Source organism: Notamacropus eugenii, chromosome 2, assembly GCF_028372415.1.
Source record: "Notamacropus eugenii isolate mMacEug1 chromosome 2, mMacEug1.pri_v2, whole genome shotgun sequence".
NCBI lineage: Eukaryota > Metazoa > Chordata > Mammalia > Diprotodontia > Macropodidae > Notamacropus > Notamacropus eugenii.
The window spans coordinates 484,409,472-484,436,200 of NC_092873.1; the positions used below are offsets into that span (position 1 = coordinate 484,409,472).

The 26,729-nt window shown below is 39.2% G+C and overlaps 1 protein-coding gene across 8 annotated transcripts in view; it reads right to left on the reverse strand.

Moving 5' to 3' along the window:
* The window catches only part of UAP1 (UDP-N-acetylglucosamine pyrophosphorylase 1), a 46,722-nt gene that overhangs the window by 16,653 nt on the left and 3,340 nt on the right, over positions 1–26,729 (reverse strand). For all 8 annotated transcript variants that reach the window (XM_072648793.1, XM_072648799.1, XM_072648798.1 and 5 more), the window contains 4 exons: positions 20,330–20,658; positions 9,685–9,889; positions 7,983–8,158; positions 2,027–2,199 (listed from right to left, as the gene is read on the reverse strand). In XM_072648793.1, the coding sequence (XP_072504894.1) occupies positions 2,027–2,199; positions 7,983–8,158; positions 9,685–9,889; positions 20,330–20,609 (834 nt within the window). In that variant the 5' untranslated portion in view covers positions 20,610–20,658. The remainder of the gene's footprint in view (positions 1–2,026; positions 2,200–7,982; positions 8,159–9,684; positions 9,890–20,329; positions 20,659–26,729) is intronic.

Consider the following 26,729-nt stretch of genomic DNA (forward strand, 5'->3'; position numbering starts at 1 on the left):
TAAGGGTGAGAATTACATCTTGTTTCCATTGGTGGATCTTGGAGGCTTCCTATCTAAATAGGGAGGACAAATAAAATAGATTTTAGATCTGAAGAACAGATTTTAGAAAGAGAAAAAAGGAAGTCTTGTTAGTCCTATGAGCTCTGTCTCTCCAGAGATCCCCAGCTTCTATCTGTGTATGTCCTATTATTTTAATACTTCAAGAATTATGATTTTGTCAGTGTACTTCAAACTTAGATGATATTTGAGGGTTGCTTTGTCCAAAAAAAGAAAAAAACACCCTACAGCCTCCCTGACAACTGGTCTAGGACGGTATGCCCATAACCAGGCCCACACTCAAGGTCTTTCCAAGCTAGGTAAGGCCTGCCAGAGTTTATGTTCTGTTGGTACAGCCTTCAAGAACTCAAGGTCAGGGTGTTGCAATGAGACATGAGAGAAGGGCTTTAATGTCACGCTGCAGCAAATTTTTCCCTCCTCACTAGTTAGAGTCACTGTGACCAACCAATGACAATGGGGTTATTAGGACTCCAATCAAATGGGCAGACCCACCACTACCATAAGCCATAGGGCTTAATGCTATCTTCAAGACAAGGTTCCCTTCTGCGTAACATGGCAGGTTATTCAGATCCACATTTCTCTCAGCAGCACAGACAATCAAAAACAGGCCGTAAGGCTATTTGTCCCTACTGTGAGCCAAACTAACCCAAGGTCATTTTTTTTTTCAAACTCAAAGTAAATATATGGTACCACTCACTAATCAGAATACATTCTTCAAATGTCATTCCAACAAAAAAAGTAGTTTTCATTTTCTCTAGTTCTCATAAAATATTTGTTCTTGAATATAATATACCAAGTTCCCTAGGCCATGATGCTTATTTTCCTTGCCATAGTGCTTTTATATATAGCTAGGATTCTCTAAGAACCACTGAAATCCTGAAGAGGAAGAACTGTATGATGTTTAGGATTAGGATAGTTTCACGCTATATATGTTTAAACACAGAGCATATGTAGTACATTGACATATGACACATAAATATATAAACATATATGTACATTCATGTGTTTATGTATGTGTGTTTAATAACAATGTGTCCCTGATTCAAAGTTTGATCTGCACCAGGTCAGATGATATGTGGGTATCAGTGTGGTAAAATGCTGAAAGTCATCAGCCTTAGAAGCAAGAGGCCCAAGTCTACCACTTACTAACGATACAACTGAGGGTAAGTCACTGCTCCTGTAAAATAGGAAGAGGAGGAAGAGGAAGAGGAGGAAGAAGGGGAGGAGGAGAAGGAGAAGGAGAAGGAAGAGGAAGAGAAGGAAGAGAAGGAGGAGAAGGAGAAGGAGGAGAAGGAGGAGGAGAAGGAGAAGGAAGAGGAGAAGGAGAAGCAAGAGGAGGAGGAGGAAGAGAATCTCTGCCTTATTTGCCACAGGGGGTGGTTGTCGGATTAGTGCTTTCTAACTCTTAGAGCATTCTGTGAATGTCAGCGATTATCATTATCTCAAACCACTCCAGCAAGTGAAGACTACTTCAAACAAATGGAGCGAAGGTGGGAAGATCCAATCAACCCTTATAGTTACATTCAGATTGACTTTTCTTCAAGCCAAGGGCTTACAAAATCTGCCTCCACTCACCTTGAATGCTTTCCTAAAAAAATGTCTGAAGCAGATACCTAAGCAGGCCAGCCCATCCATTCACAATGAGGCACTACCCAGTGGAAAAGTAGGAATGCTAAGTTATTTGAATACTCCAGTACTGGGAGAAGAGGCAAACATCCTAGAGATTACTAGATGATGATCCTCTTATCTTGTGGGACACCAGGCTTCTCTCCTCTCTAGACCTGATTCCTCAGCTGTAAAATGAGGGGAGGGGGTCAGATGATGTCCATCCCAGGGATAATGACTGAAGACCTTCATGAAGCCACCTCAGTTGGACAAGTTTAAACCAAAGATGATCATTAACATTATTCTACTGAATCAGAGAGACAAAAATCAAGAATTCCTATAACTAATCCAGGCAGGACATTACCTTTGCTCCACAGTCTGCTCCCTTTTGAACACAAAATCCAATAAAACGTGGGTCTGCTACTTTCACCAAGATGTTGTCAACACAGTAGACATGGATTCCCCAAATGCCCCTTTTCTCCATATCTTCCACAATGCCATGGGCAGCAAGGGCTCGGTAAAGACCACCATTCCCATCTGAGAAGTAAAACAGTTCCATAATGAACCAAAGCCCACAAAATGTTACACCAAAAGTTAGAAAATCAAATGTTCCAAAAAGAAAGGAGTCAAATGCCAGATGATAATATACTTTTAAACAATGTTTAACCAAAATAACTAGGACATCGTCTAAGTGACTTGGATTTTCTACCCCTTTTCTTTACTTGGTTCCCTCAAGTGTCTTATTTAATAAACTTGTAAAATATCACAATCTTTAAAAAGTAAATGTTATTTAATACGGTTTCAGATTCTATTAATATCTCCCTGAAATAAGCCAATTATGAAGTTACAGCCCCAAAGACACATTCTTCAGTCTCAAAAAGATGAATATTTGAAGATGTTATTCAAAATCACTTGCCAAAGAATGAAGTTATTGTACTTTACCCGAAAAGAATGGAAATGAAAATAAATTGGCATCTCTTAGAGGTCCCTCCACCCCAGGCAGTTGCTAATATCGCTTTCACACGGATTTTCTCCCTACAAAGCTGCAGATGACCTTCAATAAGGAGCACCCATCACACCTTTTCACAAAATGACCACAGTAATTGAGAATCTTTAAAGTCTAAAACAACCCTCAAAGAATAGAGACCTAGGCCTGTCTGCCTCCAGGTAATCCCCCACCAGCAGCCCATTTTCATCCTTTTTGTGGGGGATCAGGGTGGGAAAGAGACATAATCATATCAGTCTGCTCTTCTCAAAGCATACTAAGTAAGAGGCTTCCCCAAATTATCTGATCTAAAGGGGAAGGGAGTCAAAAATTTAGTTCTTAAGAAAATGGAGAAAAATATTCTATTCTAACAGCAAGAACTCACATTTATGTAGAACTTAAAGGTACACAAAATACTTTCCTCGCAATAACCCTTACAGGTAGGTAGTTCAAATATTATTTTCTCCCTTTTATAGATGAGGAAGCTAAATCTCTTAGTAGAGAAGAGACTTCAGCATGGAAACACAGTTAATAAGTGTCTGGAGCGGGATGAGAACCCAGATCTCCTGACTCCTTCAAGCCCAACATTTTTTTTACTACATCATGCTACATCTCGACACAAACTGGACACTGTTGAAAATCATTAGATTCAGAGTAGAATTATAAAATCTTTATGAAAAAGTTTAATATGCATTTGTTGAGGGTTTCTTTAAAGTAAACAGAAGGGAATAGGCAGGGTTTTGTAAATTATTTCCTTCAGCAGCCCAAAGCTTCACAATCATGTAACTAAAAGTGGTAGAACATATATGATTTGATGTTTTTTTAAAAATTCTGATTCAGGAGAGCAAAAATGTAAGCCTTAAAGGCTTCCAACAGGGTGTATCACACATACACGTTACATTCCTATGATGTGCACATGGCCACAGAGCTAGTCAGCCTCTAAGACAGAACATGAGCCCCAGGAGTTTATATACTGCTGGACTCCTGGGACAAGCAATGAGATCACCCTCTCCCTCCTATAGAGAGTCAAGGGGCAAGAATTATTTGCTCAGGTCAGAGTCTCAGAGGAGAGAGGGATGACCCTCAGGCAGAAGGTGTAAGCCGAAGACCAAGAGCTTGTTGGGGAAAATGAAGGAAGAGAGGAGCTGGATGTGAAGATTAGGAAAGGAGATCCTAAGAAAATAATTACATCTAAAGGTTTACCAATTTTTTTTTTTTACCAAAAACTTTGCCAAGTTTAACCAAGCTTAATTTATTGGTTTATGACTGAGATTCATGTTAAAAATAAGTTATTAACTAACAGGCAAATGAAGCACATTCAAGGGGAAGGAATAAAGGCTCTGTGGTCAGAGGCCTGGATTCCAATCCTACTTCTGCTGCCTGCTACCTGTGTGGCTAAGGGCCTCAGTTCCCCTTATGAGGGGTAAAATCAGATGGCTCCTGAGGTTTTTTCCAGCCTATATCTATGATCCTCTGAGTCAAGAAAGACCAGCTCCAGCTCCAGTTATTTCTCTGGTGAACATCATTACCTGGCTCCATGAAAACACAAAATTACATGAATGAATGTTATGGGCAAAATGAGTTCCATAGAAACAATTTTGAAGTGCACGTTGCATCGTGAAGAGCATCCGCTCTGTGAAGACTGCCCCCAGGGATGTCCCAGTGCTGGCTCTCTTGTTCAACACTGAACTGTTGGAAAAGCTGAGCTAGATTACGATGGATCTGTGCCTTGGCAAGCTGAAGTTTACCGTAGAATGATATTGGACAGGACATCGTTATGAGAGGCACTCATTGTATTTAGAATATTTGCAACACTGTAAATTTCCCCTAAGGTTATACAATAATAACAAGAACAACAATATCTGTAGAGTGAACTGAGGCACGGTCACACAGCTAACTAAGTCTGAAGCAGCAAGTGAAGTCAGGGTTTCATCCCCCAATCATTTCTTTGCTTCACAGTTAAGCCCCTCTGAAATATCTAAAACTAGGAGAGTATTTTGGTTTCAAAGGAAAAAGATGAAAAAAATTATGTGTTTTTCCCGCAGAACAAACTGAAACTGAGTAATTAAATAAAAGGGAGAGGGTACCAACTAGGCACCAATACAGGGCATGAGCAATACACTCTAACGGAAAACGAATGCCAGTTCTATGGGTGAGGGAAAAGGCAAGATGGGGGACAGGGGTCCCAAGAGATGTCTACTGTGCCTCAGCTCCACCTCTAAAATCTTTCCGTCCAAGTCACTAGACAGTATGAAGCCAAAAGCCAAATATATCACAAGTCATCGAGACACAACCTTTTCCCAAGAAGGGGGGTGGGGTGTATGTGCGCGTACACACACATCTTCTCTATGTAAGCATGCCAACGTTTGGGGGCAATTGAACCTTGGGAAGTTAGAGAGGCATTTGGCACACAGGAAATGCTTAATAAATGTTGGCTGTCCATCTGGAGCTCTCCCAACAAGCAGCACCTGAGAGGCAGCTTTACCTATGAAGGGCAGTTGGGCAGAGGGAAGAGAAGGTAGGACTTGGAGCCAGGAAGAGCTGAGTTCAAATTCTGCCTCTGACACCAGTCATATGACTCTGGCCAAATCACTCAACCTCTCTGGGTCTCAGTTCCCTCATCTGTAAGATAAAGGGGTTGGACCAGATGGTGTCTAAAGCCATTTCCAACTATAGCTCTGTGATCTCACACTCCTTTGGTCTGCTGTCCTGAGGTCTGTGACACCCAGCATTGCCTTCTTTCACCCAAGGGGGCAGAACTTCTGCGTTCATTGATGGGTTTTCTAACTTTGCTATCCTGGACATTAAACTGGAAAGCCACCCCTAGAAAACTGACAACTCAGAGTTAGAACTGAGGCATGCAATGCTCTGGGGGTTAAAGGAAGGAAATGCAGTACCAGACATAGCACTTGGACAACACAACCAAGGAGGATGCTGGGACAAGCACTAAGGTGCTAACTAACTAACTAACACCTTAGTGTGTTAATTAGGCACACACAGGCTCTCTCTTGTTGCTCTAAACTTCAGCATAAGTTTGGCTAAATGAATTGTAAATGGAAGTCTGTAAGTACTGACAGGGAAAGGGACTAACCTGTGATATGATTAAAAGAGGGAACTTCCAGATAAGGAAACTCCCTCTCCTAATGCAAGCTGGCACCTTCTAGTCTTAGGAAGCTTCCTGAAGCACTGAAAGTAGACTAATGTATTCTATTAAAAATTTTAATGAGATTGTTTGAGAGAATCCTGTAAGACTGCAAGCATCAAAAAGAATCTTTTAGGCCCTAGAGGACATCTCGGAACAAAACCAGAATCACAGAATCTTAGTCAGAAGGAATCCTAGTTATTACCCAACACAATCATCCCCTTCACCACATCTCTAACAGCTGGTGAGTAGCCTCATATGAACACATTTGGGGACAGAGAACACCCTATCTAACTGAAAGGTAATCCTTTCCATTGGCTACTGTGTTCCTCCTAAGATGTCCTAGTAGGCCCTGACCTGCATCCCAGCACTTCACGTGCTTCCTTTCACTGTTCAAGCTAACACAGATCCTGCTTCTTCCAGACACAATGCTTTCTTTAGGTTTCATTAAAATAATTTCTACCTACATCATCAGAATTTCATGAGTCACAGCTTTTCAGGCTCCATGAGCATCCTTCCCTTTCAGAATCTCAGCCCATGCCATCAACCCGAACTTTCTTCTCATCTTCATGAAATCTATTTTCTAAAAGCAGAAGCCCTAAGTTAAGGCCCAGTATTCTCTTCCTTCTTACTCTAAGACAATGTGGTTATTTTGACTCCAGAGATTATTGTACTTTTCCTAACTGGCCTGCATTAAGCCCAGGGGAGTGGGCCAAGTTGTTTTTTCAACCTTTAGAGATGAAAATCAATATGACAAGTGAAGAATTAAATCAAATCTTTTCACAGAATAAGACTTTCATCAGATTTCTGCACAGCCAAAGACTTTGTCTTTTCCCTGTGCTAACCTTACTGGCTGTCTCAGGAAAGCTGATCCTCCCACAAGAATAACACCTTTTTTCTCTTTTTTTAGTCTCCTAATCATCTCTATCTAATAGGCTTCCAACCTCTGGCTCAGTTTCCAAATAGGCATAATATACTTGCTTAGCAATCTAGACTGATTCACTCCTTTTATTATATCAATATTACATTAAACAAGGTATATTTCATATTTCCATTTTCCAGTCATGAATTCCATCCCAAATCTTGATGACACTTAAGAGATCCTTTCTACCTTCCGTGTTAAAAATTCAAGTTTGCCTTGTTTCTTTACTCACCTTCTATGCAGTGATGGCCCTAAGTCTTCCTGTTCCTCTTCCCTACTGTTTTCCTGTAAGAATTACTGTACTCCATCTCATTACTTGTGTGTGTGCATGTGTGTGCATGCGTGTGTGCGTGTGCATGTGTGTGCGTGTGTGCATGTGTGTGCATGTGCATGTGTGCCACAGTACACTCATAGGCTCACACCAGTTAGAAAGAACCAAGGAAACAATCGAGGCCAGCTTACACACATTCCTCCAGAGCATCCCCATGAAGTGATCATTCAGCTACTGCCTGAATACCTCAATAAAAAGGAACTTATCTCACAAGGCAATCCATCCCACTTCTGAAGTTTTATTCTAATACACTGCTGAAATCTACTCCCTGTTGTATTCCACAAAACACCGTATACCATTCAGACACTTCCCAAACGCAGGACCTGGCCTATCTAGAAAAGATCTTTTGCAGACATTTGCAGACTTTCCACTCTGGGCTTGTCCTAAGAGAACCAAAGGTTCAAGGTCATGGATCCCTCTACCACTAGATGGTGCCGGGGTGAGGGTAGGGGAGGACAAAGCAGGGAACTGCAGGCCTAAGTAATCTCTCCCAAGTAAGCACAGAAATGTCCTAAGAGGATTCATTATCTCTCCCAGTTTTATAACATCCATAATTTTGTATATGACTTCTCACTTCTTAACATCTAACAAAATCACAAAAAATGCTTTGAAAGGTTATTTCAATAACAATAACTTCAATGAGAAAGAATTGAATAGAAATTCAATTGTGAGTTTTTGAGAATGAAACTCTCTAAAACAAATCTCAAAACTATTGGGTAACTATGCAAACATTTTCATTTTATTAGGCAATTTACATTTATAGATTTATAAATAAATCAGTCCTTTGAAGATCATTCCTAACGATCATCTTTAGTTAAGAAAGTATTACCACAGCCTGATTCATTATTACCTTAGAGAACAATTAAAGCTCACTTAGTTAACTGAAGTTTGATTATTTGGACCATTAGCCCCTCTAATCACATTAGTGATCAACACAGACCTGGAGCCATGGCCACTTTGCTCTTCTCTTCCAGGATAATTCTTCCATCAAACTGCATGGCAGGTAGCATTCCTTGCTGAAAAAAGATGATATTCTCCTTTTTTAAACCAAAGTACTTGTGCTTCGAGAAGAACTCCTTTGTAGACTCCATTGTCCTGCCACTGGTCATAATATACCTGGAAAGACAGAAGAAATGTCCAGAAGTCATGATCCTCTATGAACCAGACAATGGGAAGACTGTCCCTGCATTGACTGAGAGCAGAGTTTGGGCAGGGCTAGACTTTACTGATCTCCTTACCTTTCTCCCTAGATAGTTGCGAGTATTCTCAATCGACCCAGTACTAAGACTCTGCCGTGAAACAGAATCAAGGTACATGTCTAAAACTCTTAGAGAACCCGAACTCTTCCAACTAACCTCAGCATACATTTTATGATATGAAATGTATTCTAAGTCACTACAAGGCATTCTACAGAAATGAAAGAGTGGAAGCAGCATCCAGGCAAATCTCAACTGCAGATATTTTTATAAAAATTCTGAAATGGAATTAGAAATATTCTCTTAACACTTCCACTGACTTTGCAAACATAAAATGATAAATAACCCTTTACTTTTGATTGGCACAAGGGTTACTTGTAGAAATGGCTCACTTGTTACATATATACATACATATTCTGTTCTAGAAATTTACATGTACAAATGATGATGAGTTGCCATTTTATGTAATGGACACATATTAGAACAGCACAGAAATATTCACTCCAGACTGACAAGTACCCTCAACATGGAGTATTAATCATATGTCAGAGAATCCTAGAAGGAATATTTTTCAAGATAATAGTAAAACGAATGACACATATTCCAGGAAATCTGGAAATGCACAGAAAGGCAGATGTAATTCAAAACCTCAAACAGAAAAAGTACGGTTTCAGTTGTAATGTAGTTTTTAAAAAGTACAAAGCAATAAAGAAACTCAGTTTTTCCTGTCCCAATAATACTAAAAAGGAAAAATACTGAAAAAAATTAGTAAATCTGGTGTTAAAGAAACCAAACTACAATTAGCTTGAGGAAATTATTTTTCATACTTACCACAACTACCCTTCCTCAAAGTGCAGGAAGAGTTACACTTATAAATGAAGGCAAAGTGCCTCCTTTATTAGGACAACAAATGTCACATGGAAAAACCCAGTGTAAAATGAAGTTTAAAATATTCTATTTATAATGCACCTATGGTAAATTCTCTAAATTAAAGGATCTTTTATATTAGCTAACCTAAAGATAAGCTTAATGTATCATATTTATAAACCTAGATTTTCAGATATTATCTTTGTCAATCACAGCACAAACTCCTTAGGACAGTAACACAAATGTTCAGATCGAGAAGCCATATTTCTTCAGTACAGTTGAACTCTACTCAATCCCTACCACTTTTCCAACATATCTAATTGTCTTTCTTATTCCTAACCTGAGGCAGGTTGTTCAAAAAACATGCCCACAATAAACACATAAGTACATCACTCTTTGAAGCCACAGTGATTCGTGAAACGTGGTTGGTGAACTATTTGATGATTTTAACATAGACATTAAAATAAATGAAAAATTAGGTTTCCATAATGCCCCTGTATCAAGCTGCTATACTTGGTACGCATTTTGAATATCACAAACCAATCTATATTAGGAAATGCTAGCCAAAGGCCTTTTTACCAAGGAATGATGCACTGGCTGCCATGATGTTTCTCAACTAGCTGCTGCAGTTTCAAAATGCGCTCGGCTTGGATCTGGAAGAGAGTTTTACGCGATGGCAAACCCACATCATACATTCCTTTGGGATATGCCACACCAAGTCTTGTGCCCTGACCACCAGCCAAGAGAAGGACTGCCACTTTGTTTTGGGAAATCTGAAGAAGCCCTAGAAAAGAAAAAAATGGATTGATACCAACTGGTCACAAAGTTGTCCAGCTACATGACTATTTCTATCTTTAAGGATATAATTTTTTTTCAAAGCAACTGTTCCCACAACCAACACACATATACAGGTAACAATGGGGTCCCAGTTGCATGATTTCTAGCGTTAGGGTATGAATGATTAGGAATTAGCATATAGTTATATTTACAAGCTTTTCTGAACTAAAGCCATTAAACTGAAAGAGAAGCCATGCTTCAAGCATGACATACTTCCCATTTTCATTTATTTTCTCTCTTTCCCACCTCCCCAACTGCACTGAGAAAGGAAAAAAGAAAAAGAAAAACAAAATCCTTTCAATAAAAATGTACAGTCATGTAAAACAAATTCCCACATTGGCCTTCTCCAAAAATGAATTTTTTACTCTATGTCTTGAGTTCATCATCTCTGTCAGGAGGGGGGTAGCATTCTTCATAACTGGTCCTCTGGAGTCATGGCTGGTGAATGCATTGATCAGAATTAAGTCTTGTAAAATCATTTATTTTGACAGTATTGTTGCAAATATGTACATTGTTCTGGTTCTGCTCACTTCACTTGATTCATTCATACTAATCTTCCTAGATTTCTCTGAAACCATCTCTTTCATCATTTCTTAAAGCACAACAGTCATGTCAATGACCATTTAATAAATGCCTGCTATGTGCTAGGCATTATTCTAAGTGCTAGAGATACAGAGAAAGGTAAAAACCAGTCCCTAATCTCAAGGAGCTCAGTCTGATGGGGAAGAAAACCACTATGTACAAACAAGAAATGCATAGGGGAAATTGGGGATAACCTTGTAGGGAAGGGACTAACATTAAGGAGGCTAGGGATATTCATATACCATATTCTGTTTTGCCATTGCCCAATTCTTGGGTATTCTCTTACTTTCCAGTTATCTGATGGTTCAAAAAGAGCTACTAGAAATAGTTCTTTATACGTAAAGGGCCTTTCCCTCTTTCTTTGATCTCTTTCAGGTAGAGACTGAGTAGTAATATAGCTGGGTACAAGAGTATGAACATTATAGTAACTTTTTGGGGCACAGTTCTAAACCACTTTTCAGAATGGATCAATCAGTTAATAGCTCTACCAATAGTACATTAATGTGGTTTCCAGTAGCCCTTCTAACATCTGTCATTTTCATTTTTTTGGTCAACTCTGCCAAACTGATTTCTTTCCTTGATGATTCTCTATCCATATCCTTTGACCTTTTAGCAATGAGGGAATAACTCGGGTCAGTCAATAAACATTCATTAAGCACCCACTATGTTCCAGGTACTGTGTGAAGTGCTAGAGAAACAATGAAAGGCTAAAGGGAGTTCCTGATCTAAAAGAGCTCACAGTCTAATGGGGGAGACAACGTACAAACAAGCCATAGACGAGATAAAACATGGAAGATAATCATCAGAGGAAGTTCGGCACTAGAGTGGTGACAGTGACAGAGGAGCATGTACAAGAGATGTTACAAAGGTAAAATGGCAACAGATTGGACATGGTGGGGCACTGATGAGACTAAGGAGTTGAGGGTGACACCCAGTTTGGGAACAGTGGTGACCATGAGGATGCAGGTGCTATCAACATAAGAGGGAAATAAGGAAGAGGGAGGAAGGATGGATACAGCTTTTGTCATACTGAGTTTATGATGTCTATGGAACATTCAATCTGAGATGCCCTAAGTTGGAAATGCATAACTGGAAGTTAGCAGAGAGGTCAGGGCCAGATAAGCAGATTTGAGAATCACTAGCACAGAAATGATAATCTAATCCCTGAAAGACAAGATTACTAAATGAAATAATACAGAAGGGGAATAGAAGAGGGTCCAAGTCAGAGCCCTGTGGGGCACCTGCAATTAGCACGCATGACCTGGATGAAGATCGAGCAAAGGAGAATGAAAAGGAATGCTCAGATAGGTAGGAAAAGAAGAAAAAGAGAGTGGTGTCACAAAAACAGAGAGAAGAGAACATTAAGAAAAAGAAGGCAACTGACAGTGTTAAGAGCTGTAAAGAGATCAAGAAGGATGAGGATCAAGAATTAAGAGATCACGCTTTGGAGAGAGCAGTTTTGATTGAATGAAAAGGCTGGAAATCAGCGCATAGAGAGTTAAAAAGACAATGAGAAAGTAGAGGCACCTATTTCCAATGACCTTCCCAAATAGTTTAGGCACAAAAGAGGAGAGAGATGGAATGATAAATACTGAGGACGGATGGATCAGGTGAGGGTTTGGGGTTTGTTTTTTTGGTGGGGAATGGGAAAGACATGGGCATGTTTTTACAGGCAGCAGGGAAGCAGTCAGTAGACAGGGAGAGATGGAAGATAAATGAAATGGAAAACTGAGGCAGCAATCTGCTAGATAGGATGGGATGGAATCGATCAATGGCAAGAAGGGCCACCATATCATGTAAGGCAAGGTTCTTACCTGAGAGACTGGAGGGAGGGGAGTTATACAACATTTGAGAAGGGATGAAAAGCTTCAGAATGGTGGTAAATGGGATGATGAGTCGATTAGGGAGATGTTATAGAACTGCCTCGCTGAAGTGAGGACCCAGTTAAGATTGTAACATGAATTTGTAATGCATGCAGACCACATGATTCTATGATTTTCTCCTGATTTATTTGGCAACAGAGAACAGGAGTGAGTGCAGTAGAAGGTGGGAATAATCCAAGGCTAAGGATTAGTGGGGCAAAATCTGGGATAGGAATGGTTCTTATTCTCATAAATTTGAATCAGCTTCTTACATATCTTGGAAATGAGTTGTTTCAGAGAAACCTGATACAAAATTTTTTTTCCCCCAGTTAACTGGGAAATTTCTAATTATAGTGGTATTGGAATTGTTTGTGCAAAACCTTTTAAATTTCAAACAAAATTTTCCAGTTTATCTTGTGATCCTTTGTATCCTTCACTTAATCGTGAACTTTTTGCTTATCTATAGAAAGGTTTGTTCCTCTAATTTATTATGTGACTTTTTATATATAAGTTATATATTCATTGGGAGTTTATCTTAGCATATGGTGTAAGCTGCCGGTCTATACCTAACTTCTGACAGATTGCTTTCCTACAGGTCTTTTACTTAATCTTGCCTCCTTTAAAATCCACACTTGGTTCTTGAGAGAGTTATTCTCCTCTTACTTAAATGTAACTTAGTATCAGGATTGATAAAAACTTCCTTTTGCCTCAGGCCCTGGCTGCCTCCAGCCCTTTCTTCTCCTAGAAGAGATCTGCTTGCTTCTCCAGCTTTGGTTCTCAGAGAGAAATCCTTTCTCCAGAATTTCCCTAGCTTTCAAGTGATGTGAGAAACCAAAGACTACCTGCCAATAAAACCCTACATGATCTAAATTCCTCAGTCATGGAAGAAATGTTCCTTTGAACATTATGACATTTTCCTCACAAAAAAAGAAACATTCCCAAACCTCAAAGGAAGTCAAACATTAGGTTTTCGGATTACTTGAAAAGCCAGCTGAGGTGTAGAACCTATATAAAATTGTATGCCATCTCAGGGAGGGATTGGGGAGATGAGAGAAGGAGGGGAAGGGAGGGGAAAAAAATCTAAGATATATGGAAGTGACTGTAGAACACTGAAAACAAATGAAATAATAAAAAAAAAGCCAGCTGAGGTTTACATTTCAAAATCCCCAATTAACTTAGTAACTAAAAAAGTATTCTGAAAAAATAAGTTACAAAACAAACCAACCTAAAACAAAGCAGGAAATTAAAGATTATAAATATTTCCTCACCCTGAGGAGCATGCTTGCTGAAGCAAAAAAAGAAAAGGCAGGATCCTGCCCAAAAGCAAAAAATAAATAGGAAAAACTTGTATTTCTGGTGCAATGTTACCCTGTACTTTATTAAGTCAAGCTATTCCTATGTGACACAAACAATAGGGATTAAGAGACAAGGAGCCAGAGAGTCCCCCTGTCTGCTCACTCAATGGCACAAATACGCTAAAAGACAGCGTCTGTATCTGTGGTTAATCATGGCTCCCTGTCTTTCTTTTAAAACACAGACCTGCAATTTCATTGATGGAGGCACTCCCCATCTCAGTTTGGCTGCCTCTTCCCATAAGCCCCAATTCTTAGGCCATCCTCGTATTCCTCGTTAGACCACTCTTACTTCTACGCTCATTCTAAGTCAATCATCTCTCAGCTTTCCTGATTACCTGAGAAAACAAGGTTTAAAGCATCTCCACATATCTAAAAAAAAGTGCATTTCCCATCTAGAAGCAACTGAGGGACCCTGAACCATTTATCACCTACTGTGCCCCCTGGTGAGATCTAGTTAGCAGTAATGTAGATACTGTAACAAATACTACTGGAATATTTTTTAAAGGTCTATTCTGCCTAGGCCCTAGATCCACTTCAAACCAGGCTAAATATAATCTCCTTATAGATACCCAAATTTTGACTCTGGCTCCTTGAGTTGCATAAATCTCCCTTGGTTAGCCTCTTTTCCTGGGCCATGGTCAAGACTCCCAAGCTGTTCCTGATTTTCAATCTTTGTGATTCCTCATTTTCTCCTCAAAAGTTTTGGAGTTTTTTTTAAATTTAATACTTCCTATGCCCCATGTACCACAAAGTTCTCTAACCTCTGTCTGGGTTTTCTGAGGCCCTTTCTAAAATACAGCCACTAACCACTATCTCTTCCTCTTCCTACCTTGGGTCCCCGCAGGTACCACCAAGGGCATGACTAATCCTGTAATGGCATCAGATGGCCAGTATCCTCCAGGAAGAAATCATTTTATAAACCTGAAAATGCGTAAGTATAAATTGCTATGATTTCCTAGAATTAAAAAAAAGAGAGAGATTGCTTTCTTTCTCTTTTGCATCTATCAGTTTTCTCACTCATCAAGACAGGCCAAATACTGTGCCAGGGCAGGATACTCCCAATGTGAGTACACACACATCTCTTCACTTACATACGGCCATCACAGACAAGGCATAATCTGGACGTCCTTCCTGAACAATTCTATGGCAAACAGTGCGTAGTTATAATGATGCTCCCAAGGTCAAATGCTTCCTGAATAACTTCCTGCTTGGACTACATTACCTCAAACACATACAAACTCAGACATCTGTTGGACAACTAGTACTGGTGGTGTAGCAAAATAGATAAAGGCTTTTAATTTTATTTATCAGCAACCTGAGATGAGAGAATTGAGAGCACAAGCTATCCAACCAAAGAAGGAAAAATAAAACCCAAAAGAGATACTAGGAGGAAGTATCTAAGATTATTTTTGCATTTTGTAACTGAAAGTATTTCCCACATAAATATTCTCTCAATATGTAAGTCTTCACACATATGAAATACTCACTCTTCCTAGTATGCTACTTAAATCTTAAGCTTGAAGTCTTTTAAGGGGAGTTTCTAGCTACTTTTTTACATAACAAGCTTGACTGAGTTAATGAACATTTTAAAAAAGACCTCAAACCCAGAGAAAACTGGACATTTAGTAATGAATAAATTTCTAATTTGGGCATTAACAGTAGTCATACTGTAGTTGTATCCTATCCTCTCTTGAAAAAAGACTGCTCTTAACACATCTGCCTGGGACCTAGTCAATAGTTAGGAATGTACCCCTGAACATAATCAGCCAGAAGGAACATTATGATACTGTTAAGAAGTTCTTGCTCATAAGTATAATCATGTAGGGGGGAAAAATGGCCATTTAATGAAATAGAGGACTTTCAAGTATCTCTGATAAAAAGACCAGAGCTAAATAGAAAATCTAATATTCCATCACAAGACTCAAGAGATGCATAAGAAGACAAACATGAAAGAGTAACCATTAGGGATTCATTACAGTTAAACTGTTTATATTCCTATATGAGAAGATAATACAACTAATTTCCAAGAATTTTATCATTATTAGAGTAGTTAGACGGAATCCACATAGACAAAGGTGTAAGTTGATCATACTGCAATGCTCTCAAAAAGATGAAAGGGGAAGAAAAAGAGAGGCACTGAGAAACGGGAGAAGGAAGAGGTAGTATGGGGTAAAATGTCTCACATAAAAGAGGTACCCAAGGAAGAGCATATATACACACACACACATACACATGTGTGTGTATGTATGTATGTATGTATGCATGTACACATACCCTCAGTCGAGTATAGACATCCGTCTTACCCAACAGAAAAATAGAAGAGAGGGATAAAAAGATATGGTGGGAGGTGGGGGCTTGATAAAAGGGAGGACAGATAAGGGAAGGCAGTGATCACAAGCAAAACAGACTTTTGAGGAGGGTCAGTATAAAAAGAGAAAAGGATAAACAGAAGAAAATAGAATGGAGGGATATACACAGTTAATAATCATAACTGTGAATGTAAATGGAATGAGCTCACCCATAAAACAGAAGTGGATAGCAGAATGTATTAAAAACTAGAATCCAAAAACATGCTGTTTACAAGAGAAATATCTGAAACAGAAAGACATACAAAGAGTTAAAACAAAGGGCTGCAGCACAGTCTATTATGTTTTAGCTGAAGTAAAAAAGGCAGGGGTAGCATTCATGACGTTAGACAAAGCAAAAGTAAAAACAGTCCTAATTGAAAGAAATAATCAGGGAAAGCACATTTTGCTAAAAAGTACAATAGACAAGTAATATCAAAAAAATTTATAGTAAGTTTCTCTGATAAAAGCCTCATTTCTCAAACATAGAGAATCGAGTCTAATTTATAAGAGCCATTCTCCAATTAATAAATGGTCAAGGGATATAAACAGTCAGTTTGCTGAAGAAGAAATCAAAGCTATCTAAAGTCATGAGAAAATGCTCTAAATCATTATTAACTGGGCAGTTGGTGGCACAGTAGATAGAATGTAGGCCTGGAGTCAGGAAGATTCAAATCCCTGAATTCAAATCTGGCCTCAGACACGTAGTAGCTGTGTGACTATCAGCAAGCAAGTCACTGAACCCTATTTGCCTTAGCTCTTCATCTGTAAAGTGAGCTAGAGAAGGAAACAGCAAACCACTTCAGTGTCTTTGCCAATAAAACCCCAAATGGGGTCATGGACAGTAGAACATGACTGAAATGACTCAACAATAACAAATCACTACTGATTAGAGAAAGGTAAATCAGGTACCACCTCACATAATGACTAAAACTACAGGGGTTGAGGGAAAATAAGTACATTAATAAACTGTTGGCATAGTAGTGTTATTGGTATAGTGTGTGTGTGTGTGTGTGTGTGTGTGTGTGTGTATGTGTGTTGTGTGTGTTCATCCTTCGTTGACGAAGAAGACCATGCCATCAGAGGGCTGTGCAGGTCACCAGCCTCACTTCTCCTCCAGAGCCATCTGAATCCAGTGACCAGATATTCTTCAGGATGACTGGAGATGACCCAGGATAAGGCAATTGGGCTTAAGTGACTTGCCCAAGGTCACACAGCTAGTGAGTGTCAAGTGTCTGAAGTGAGATTTGAACTCAGGTCCTTCTGACTCTTGTACTAGTGCTCTATCCACTGCACCACCTAGCTGCCCTGTTGGTATAGAATGGTCCAATCATTCTGCAGAACAATCTGGAACTATGCCCAAAGGGCTATAAACTACATACCCTTTGATCCAGCAATACTACTACTAGTGCTGTATCTCAAAGAGATTAAAGAAAAAAGAAATGGATCTAAACGTACAAAAATATTTATAGCAGCTTTTTGTGGCAGCAAAGAACTACAAATTGAGGTGATGCCCATCAGTTGGGGAATGGATGAACAAGTTGCAGCACATGACTGTGATGAAGTATGATTGTGATGAAGTACTACTGTGCTATAAGAAAAGATGAAGGGGGGTGGTTTCAGAAAAAACATGGCAAGACTTATACGAACTGATGCAAAGTGAAGTGAGAAGAACCAGAAGATCACTGTGCACAGTAACAGCAAAGTTATAATGATGAATAATTGTGAAGGACTTGGTTACTCTGATCAATATAATGATCTTAGTCAATTCCAAAGGACTCATGATAAAAAACAATTCAATTCACTTCCAGAGAGAACTGGTGTACTCTGTGTGCAAATTGAAGTATCTTGCTTTCTTTTTCTTGGCTTTGTTTTCAATATGGTTAATATGGAAACTTGTTTTATATGATTTCACAAGTATAATGAATATCATATCATTTGTCCTTTCAGTGGGTAGGGGAGGGGTGAGAGGAAGGCATGGAAATCTAGAACTCAAAATTTAAAGACAAAGAAGGTAAAAACAAATAAATAATAAATTTTTAAAATTTAAACATAAAAATGAAAAATCCTTGACTATTTCTTAATTAAGCATATTTACAAAATGAAAGAAAACTCCTAAGCCTAAAACAGAGATTTGTATATACTTCTACACTACTTTAAAACTGATACCACTATAAATATTTACTATTTCTTAAAAATATACTATAAAAAATTTTTAAAATAAATGTACCTATGAAATCCTCTTTCAGTTCTCACATATGCAACTTTCTTTCCCTTAGAAAATTTATTACATAACACTTTGCTAAAGCCAACTTTCAAACACATTGTAGTTTAAGTCAACAGAAATAAATGAGCAGTTTCAAAACTGACCACTGTCACTTGTCCTTTAAACTATAAATGAATATTATACACTGGTTCTCTGCCAGACGAGTTGCACGTGTTTAATTTTTCTGTTGTAAAGCAAAGCTGGGCATCACTCTCAGGTCTGTAATATGAGAATGTGAAAAGGACATCACACCAAACACTCACTGGTTCTCCTATCAGGACTACCTGAGACTTGGGCATTCCATTAATTTTCTACTTCAATTCCTGATGACAAGACCAAAGCAGGGGCTACTTTTAGTTCCTACAAAGAGCCACGCCATTTTCATTCCAGAAATACTCACCGGATTAGAGTATGAGATAACCTCACTCCACATGTGATCCCTGGCCTTTGAGGCCAGTGATCCCTTTAAATCATTAGCACAACATTCAAGAAACAGAAGCAGCCACAACTAAGGGGCAGCAACAGTGTGATGTAGCATAAAAAGTAATGATTTCTAGTCAGAAGATCTAGATTAGAATCCTACTCACAGCATTTCGAGCTGTGAAACCATGGCTAAGTCACAAATTCTCTGAGTTTCGCTTTCCTCACATCTATTAAATGGGGACAGCAAGGCTGTTGTGAGGACCAGATAGATAAAATGAACAACTTACAACTGTAAAGGTTTTACTACCATAAGATATTTTTGGTAGGGGCAGGGAGCATGTTCTGTAACCCTTGCCTTCAAGTATTGGTCCTTTAAAAATCAACATATGTAAAGAAGAGCCCATGGAGTCTAAGACTAGGAGTCATGGTACCGTTTGAAGATATCTGAAGCACCCATTTGGAAGCTACTGTTTCACACCTTAGTGAGAGAGCCCCAAGTGCCATCAAGCACAGCTACCAGAAACTCCAGGGCTTGAAGGCAGAGGTGTCAAACACATTGCTGGTAGGACCTCCATCACAACACTCCGGAGTGTGGCATAAACCAGATTTAAGATGCAATTGTAAATATTTAACAAAATAAATAAAAACGCAACAGAACATAAATAATGTGGGTCTGCAGTTTTCTAAGTCAATACATAGGTACAGGCATTCTCATATAGATTATATAAGGATCTATATATTTGTGTGGTATATATTATATGTAACATATATGCGCATGTTTGTGTGTGTGTGTGTGTATACATATATATATATATAAGGATGAAAGAGAAGAATTATTAACCATAATTACAAGTTTCCTCTGCAAGACTAGGGATTTTTTTCTATTACAATGTAAATAACTGCGGCCCCTTTTTCAATTTGAATTTGACATGACCGCTGTAAGGTAGGGCATTTGCCCAGCCACAATCAGGCAGAACAATTAGCAGGAAAAAAAGAGGCAGACAACAAAAGGGCACATGATCAAAATGAAATCTTCTAATGCCAAACAAGGGGATAGCTGATCTTACACGGACTACAGCAGCGTCTGGTACTATAGGATTCAAAGGACTTCTACAGTCAGCTGGGCTACATTTGGGTCTTTTCTAAAAAGAATTTTTACTAAGGAATTATGATTTTTGTCAGCATGGAAAACTCTAAGTGTGAGAAATCACAGAAGAGAAGCCCTAGAGAATTACCTGAGAAAAACAGAAGTTAAGAAGCTTTCCCAGGATCACACAGGTACTATATGTTAGAAGTGAGATTTGAAACCAGGTCTTCCTGACTTCAAGTCCAGAATTCTACCTATTAAGTCAGGCTGCTCCTAGGATTAGTTAAAGTAGCAGATTTTAGAACAGAAGAACAGATGACTGGGCAATTCGTCCCTCAGAAATATAAGGATTCAGCCAGTATCAGAGTCAGACTAGATCAACGTCATTTATTCTGTTTAGGTTGCTTTATTAAAAGTTATTAAATCTTAAATGCCAGTCTTGCAAGAGTTGACAACATGTTAAATACCTTCCCTTTCCCAGTGCTGGATCTGCTCCTGGTCCCTTGTGGCACTGCCCAATACTTCTCGGGGTACAGGCTCCATCCGTGCATCAACCTTCTCCTGACAAGAGGACTGATTAAATTCTTTCATGGCCTTTTGGAAAAAGCAGTTCAGCTCCTCAAAATGAATAGCTTGTAGTTCTTCATAAAGTTCCTCCTGTTGGGCTTCTTCCAACTCATCCCAGAACTGCAGCAAGTGATCCTGTCCAGCCACGGACAACCTGCACTTGAGGTCATTCACATTCATAATGTCTCAGTTTCCAAGTCTCGTAATAAAAAGGCTAGGACAGCTATAACTAAGGATGAAAGAGAAGAATCGTTAACAACAATCATACATTTCATCTGCAAGGCTCAGTATTTTGTTCTACTAAAATGTAAATAACTGCTGTTTTATAAAACACATAAAAGCAATTAGCTTCCATCTTTCAGACACCATATATTTTTTATAAAGGTCGTAAATGTAAACTGACAACCTATAAGATGAAAGGAAAATAGTGAAACAATATGGCAATGGTCAAAAGATGCGAACAGCTTTCAAAAGAACTGCACACTATTATTTACAAGTATATTTAAGAATGTTCCAAATCACTAATAAGAGAAATGCAAATCTAAATAAACTTGAGGTTCTCTGCACACTCTGCAAACTGGAAAAGATGACAAAAGATGAGAATCATTAATGCTGGAAGAATATTAGGAAGATAGGCACACTTGTGCATTATTTGGGGAACTGTGAATCACTGGTCACTTTGGCAAGCAGTTTGGAATTATGCAAGTAAAGTAAATAAAATGTCCATATCCTCTGACCCAGAGAATCCACTATTAGGCCTATAACCCCATGGAGGCCACTGATAGGAAAAAAAGTCCCCATTTGCACCAAAACATACTAGAGCTGCACTTTTCATGTTAGCAAAAGAATTGAAAACAAAGTAGATAGCTCCATGGTCATCTCTTCTACTTAATACTTGTATGACCCTGTGCAACTTGTGCAACTCACTTTGCTTACTATGCCTCAGTATCCTTACCTGGAGAATTAGCAGGGTGACAAATCAGAGATTCATGGATAGATTTCAAGGGAGGAAAGGACTGTCAATTTGGATAGGAAAAAATTACAGCTTTGTTTTCACTAACCTCATTAATTTCCTTCAATTACAAATGCGGTAACAGAAAATCCACCAAAGTCCCCAGTAAACACACAATGAAACATTCCTCCCTCCAGAGAGGAAGGAAGATATTGTCAGAATCCTCCATATATGGCCAGAAGCAGTCACTTAATTGGATGTCTGTGCTTAACAGCTTTTGTCAAATGAAAGGATTCAATGGATCCACAAATGCCAGTGATATAAAAGCAAAAGCTATCAATAAAACATTTTTTATATGCTGTGGAGACAGAATTAACCAGCAAGTACTGGATGCAGGATCACAAAACAGAATGACTGATTAGCAGACAAGAGGCCCAAAGCAAGGAAAATATTTGCTTGCCATTATCAGTACTGGATGTGTTTCCAATTGATAATAAACTGAGACACTTGATAGCTACATAAAAATGAAAATGACCTGCAACAGGATACACTGTAACCCAAATACCTCAAGGGCCCAGGGAAGCAGGAGTGGAAGGTGTGACCCCTGAGCTATGCTTGGAGGAAAAACAAGCCTTCTGAAAGACAGGGGTGAGAAGTGCCTACGGGCCAGACCTTGGGAAGACCTTCTAAGAGGGCACAGGGAATGCCCAGTGGGCTTCTGGGAATATGGAACAGTCCACTTACTATGGCTGCAATTTACAATCAGTCTATCAAAGTGGGGAGGAGCCAGAGTGTGGATGGCTTCCAGTGCCAGGCTAAGGACTTTGGATTCCGTGTTTCAGACCTGAGTCTTAAGACGATTCTTTTATTGGCTATGAAGGGCAAATCAGATAAAAGAGCGGCTAGAAATAAAGAATAAAAGGAGGGAGACAGAGGCAATGAGGATGTGACCTAGCATCAGGGCTATGTGAATGGAGAGAAGAATCTTAGGGTCATAGATCTAATACTGGAAGGGGTATAAGAGGCCAACAAATCCAACTCTCCCATTTTAGTAAGATGAGAAAACCGAGGCCCAGAGAGAACAAATGACTTAACCAGGGTCACACGGTGGACAGATGTCTGAATCCCCAGGATTTGAACACAGGTCCTCCTGATGCCAAGTCCAGAGTGCTCCCCGCTACCTCATGCTGCCTCTCTACAAGAGGTATGGAGGTAGAATCAACTAGATTTTGCAAGTGATTTTCATTTCCTGACAAAATAATGAAGCTTTAAGGAATTTTCTAGAGAACTGGGTCTTTTCTAGGTGTCATTTATGTTTCTGCATCCACAATAAGTGAGTAAACAAAAAAAAAACCTCATTCAAAAAAGTCACTTTAAAAAGGCACCATTTTCACCCTATAGGAGATAAATTGGATAACTAAAAAGAAAACATGCAAGTTACAAAGACAAACATTTTCATCTTAAAAAATAATTGTCAAAGTACACCATGGATGGTCTGTGAAAATCCACAAGGTACTGCGGGTTGATTCCTTGTGTACGTGTTCATACTATGCCTTCCTTTCTTTGACAGAAATAGACTACATCGGGGAGGTAGGAGGGGGGGAAGAAGGTGTTAGATCTCCACCAAAGTCCTACTCGGACCTGGATGTGGATGGAGGGTAGAAGAACAAGAAAGAGGAAGAAAGGAAGAAAAAAGACATCTGAAAACTTGGAACTATGAAACCAACGTGAGGCCCTTCCCAAGAGGAGGGAGCTCCAAGCACTGAAGGGCAAATAGCTGATTATTCTGCCACAAGCAATGCTGTGGCTATGCAGCTGCTATCAGGGGACAGATCACCCAGGAAGAGATAAGAGGAAAGGACTTCTGGGGAAGGGAGATGAAGTGAAGCAAGCTCTCCGTAGGCCACATGGGAATAGGTTTCCTTCCTTGCCCTCCAGACATGCTCACACAGATAATACCTGCACATTTCTGTTACCCTCGATGGAGGGGATAAGATCTGTGACTGGAATACAGCTCTAGAAGAATATACCTAATTCAAAGCAAATGGGATAGACAGCATTCAGGTGCATTAGTTGCCCTATGTAGTAAAAGACATACTCATGAAAAAATCCTGAAGAGAGAACAAGGATGGAGATGGTATCTGGGTGAAGATCAGTGTTCGGAAAAACAGAAGCAGCTTTATCAGGGGAGAGTACTACAGAGACCACCAGGACAGAAGGAGAAAATGGATGAGGAGACAGGGGAATAAATCACAAGTTTTGGCACACAGGTATGACACAAGAATAAGGAGAGACTCCAATTACTTTTTTAAACAAAATTTAATTTTTTTTTCAATTAACAAAATGCATTTTCTCTTCTCCCTCCACCTCCACCCCCAATGGAAAGAAAACAAAAAAAAACCCTTCTTACAAATATGCATAACCAAGAAAAATAAGTTCCTACATTAGCCACATACAGAAATGTCTCATTCTGTACCTCATCAGGAGGTGAACACACTGCTGCTGCAGTACTGACCTGGAATAATGGCTGGTGAAGGCATGGTCAGAGTTCTTAAGTCTTTCAAAACTGTCTTTACAATGTTGTTATATAAATGATTCTGTTCACTCTGCATCCCTTCATCTAAGTCTTCCCAGGTTTCTCTGGAATTGTCCCTTTCGTCATGTTTATGGCCTAGCACTCCTTTATTACATCCATATACCATACTTGGTTCAGTCATTCCTCAATTCATGGACAGCCCCTTATGTTCCAATTCTCTGACGCACCAAAAAAGAACTACTCTAAATATTTCTGTACATATAAGTGAGATGTCAATCATCTGAACATATGCAGCAACTCTCCCTGCCAAAAGCAGAAAAATTGTTGACTTCAAGATAATTTCTTCCTCCAAAAGATGGAGCAACATCCAAAATGAAATTAGGTTCTGGTTCTAATTCTTAAAACATAAAGGAACAGGCTGTTTGCATGTAAATGATGAAAACCTTCGGGGATATGGCCCTTCTTACATCTTATGTAATTTGTAACAGAAGACAGGAAAGCCAGGCCTAATTTGACATGCACCCTAGATTTTGAACATTTCCAAGGATTCCAAAGAACAGATGTCCCTATACTATAATTCCAGAGGGAGAGAGTCAGCCCAGAAGGGATGAAAAGCTATCAAAAATAAAAATCTGAAGAAACAGTTCCTAAAGACTTACATGGATACAAAAGGTGCCCACCAGTCAACTTAAATTTTTAACATCACAGTTATAATGACAATGAATACAGCACATGGCTCAGTCACATAACAGTGTCAGGAGTGCTAAAGCTGAAAATAAGATGAGGCTGGTGAGGAAATGATGACAAGGAAAGAGTTTGCTTTCTGCTTTTTTTCACTGGAGGGAGAAAATACATTTTGTTAATTGGAAGGATGACAAGGAAAGTTGTTTTAAGTTAAAACAGTGCAAAGAGATAGATCAGGAAAAGGAGAGGATGGTGGCTGCTAGAGAAGGCAAAACTGATCAATTTGTATTTGATTTCTGCTTTCTCTGCCAAGGTGATCTCTGAACTCGAAAGAAAAGAAGAAAAATGGCTAACAGCTGGCATCCAAAATAAGTAAAGAAACGATGAATTCAAGTCACTCAGCCCAGAGAAGGCAGGGTACTATACTGGAAACTGTGCAGGCTTTGAAGCCAAAGGACCTGGGTTTAAATTCTTCCCCTGCCACTTAATATATGAAGCTTTGGGAAAACAATTGACTTTTTATAGGCCTCACTGCCCTCACCCTAAAACTCAATGACCCCTCAGGTCTCTTTCAGTTCTGAATCTATGGTCCAATGATTAGTTACATTATAAGTTATTAAAAGAACAAGCAGAATGGATCATCAAATCACTATTAGCAATTTATGAAAGATGGTAGGTAAGAGAAATAGCACAGAACTGCGATAAGCAAATGTCATGATTGTTTTTTTTAAATGGAGGGTAAAGTCCGCATACTAAGACTTCTGGCAACTTTTCCAACACATTATTAAAATATGGTAATGATCACAAAAATTCAATACAACTATTGGATCTGTATCCCAAAAAAGATTAGTCAACAGTGCTAAATACTGCAAAGGAGTCAAATACGTGGAATGACAAAAGATCACAAGATGAAGAAACGACCAGGAAAAACAGAAAAGGGCAGCTTCAGTTAGGTGATACGGCCAGAAGCCAGTCCGTCAAAAATTGGAAATCACAGGATAAAAATATGGCAAAGCACTTTAAAGTACTAGATCCGTGTCATCATCATCCTTGTGGCTTTTTTGAGGAGTTTCATGGAAATAAAGAGTCACGGTATGATGGTTTGAGGTAGGAATATTATGACTGATTTTAAGATCAAACATATGGATCACTGCTATGTGTATATAGATAGCATTGTTAGAGAAAACTTACAAGTCCCAGGTTTCGAAGAAGTAGCTAAACTGAGAAGACAGAAGGCCATTAACAGAGATATTGAAGTCCTCAAGTAAGAGCCCCCAATAGGAGGAAAAAGCATGATGGAGCGTGAGGGCCTAAACTCCTTAAGAAAAAAGGGAGAATTACCCAAGGTCTCAAAGAAAATTACAATCAGGGTCCAGATGGAGTGAATCTCAAAGGGGGAGACCCTTGTAAGTCAAAGGGGGAAGATGGTAGTCTATCTAGATATAAGAAGAGCAAGAAGGATGCCTACTCTCCTTCCTGGCCCTGTGTTTTGGGAGGAGTTTAAGGAGGAAATGAGACAAGATGCTCCAAGAAATGGAGATAATGGCCAAGGATACAAAGTCTTTCATCATGAGCCTGATTCCTGTAAAGTCAAGAAGATGAAAAGAAGGTGAACCAAAATGCAAAAGAAGCCCAGCTGGCATCCAGGAACAAGGAAGGGACAAGCCTCTTGTACAGTCATGGACAAAAAGTAGGGATACGTTTCAGAAAGGACATTGCCAAGCTGGAAGATGATTTCGGCACTGAGTTCCTGCCACATAAGGCTTAGTTCAAGGAACATAGAAGGTTCAGCTTGAAGGAAAGATGACTTGGGGTGGGGAGAGAGGGGACAATGCTAGCTCTCTCCATGGAGTGACAGAGATTGGATTTATTCTTCTGTTCTAGTAGGCAATAGACACAAGTTGCAAAGAGTGAAATTTAGGATGGATGAGGAAAACTCAGTAATAATTACAACTGCCTGAAAATGGAATTGGTTGATTCAGTTTCCCCTCACTGAAGGTCTTCAAACAAAGGTTTGGCAGAAAGAATTCTTGTTCAGGTGTTGTTTGATTGCAGGATCATGGAGGTCCCTTCCTACACTGAAATTCTGGGATTATGTGAAAGAAGTTGAGGGTTTGCAAGCTACAGG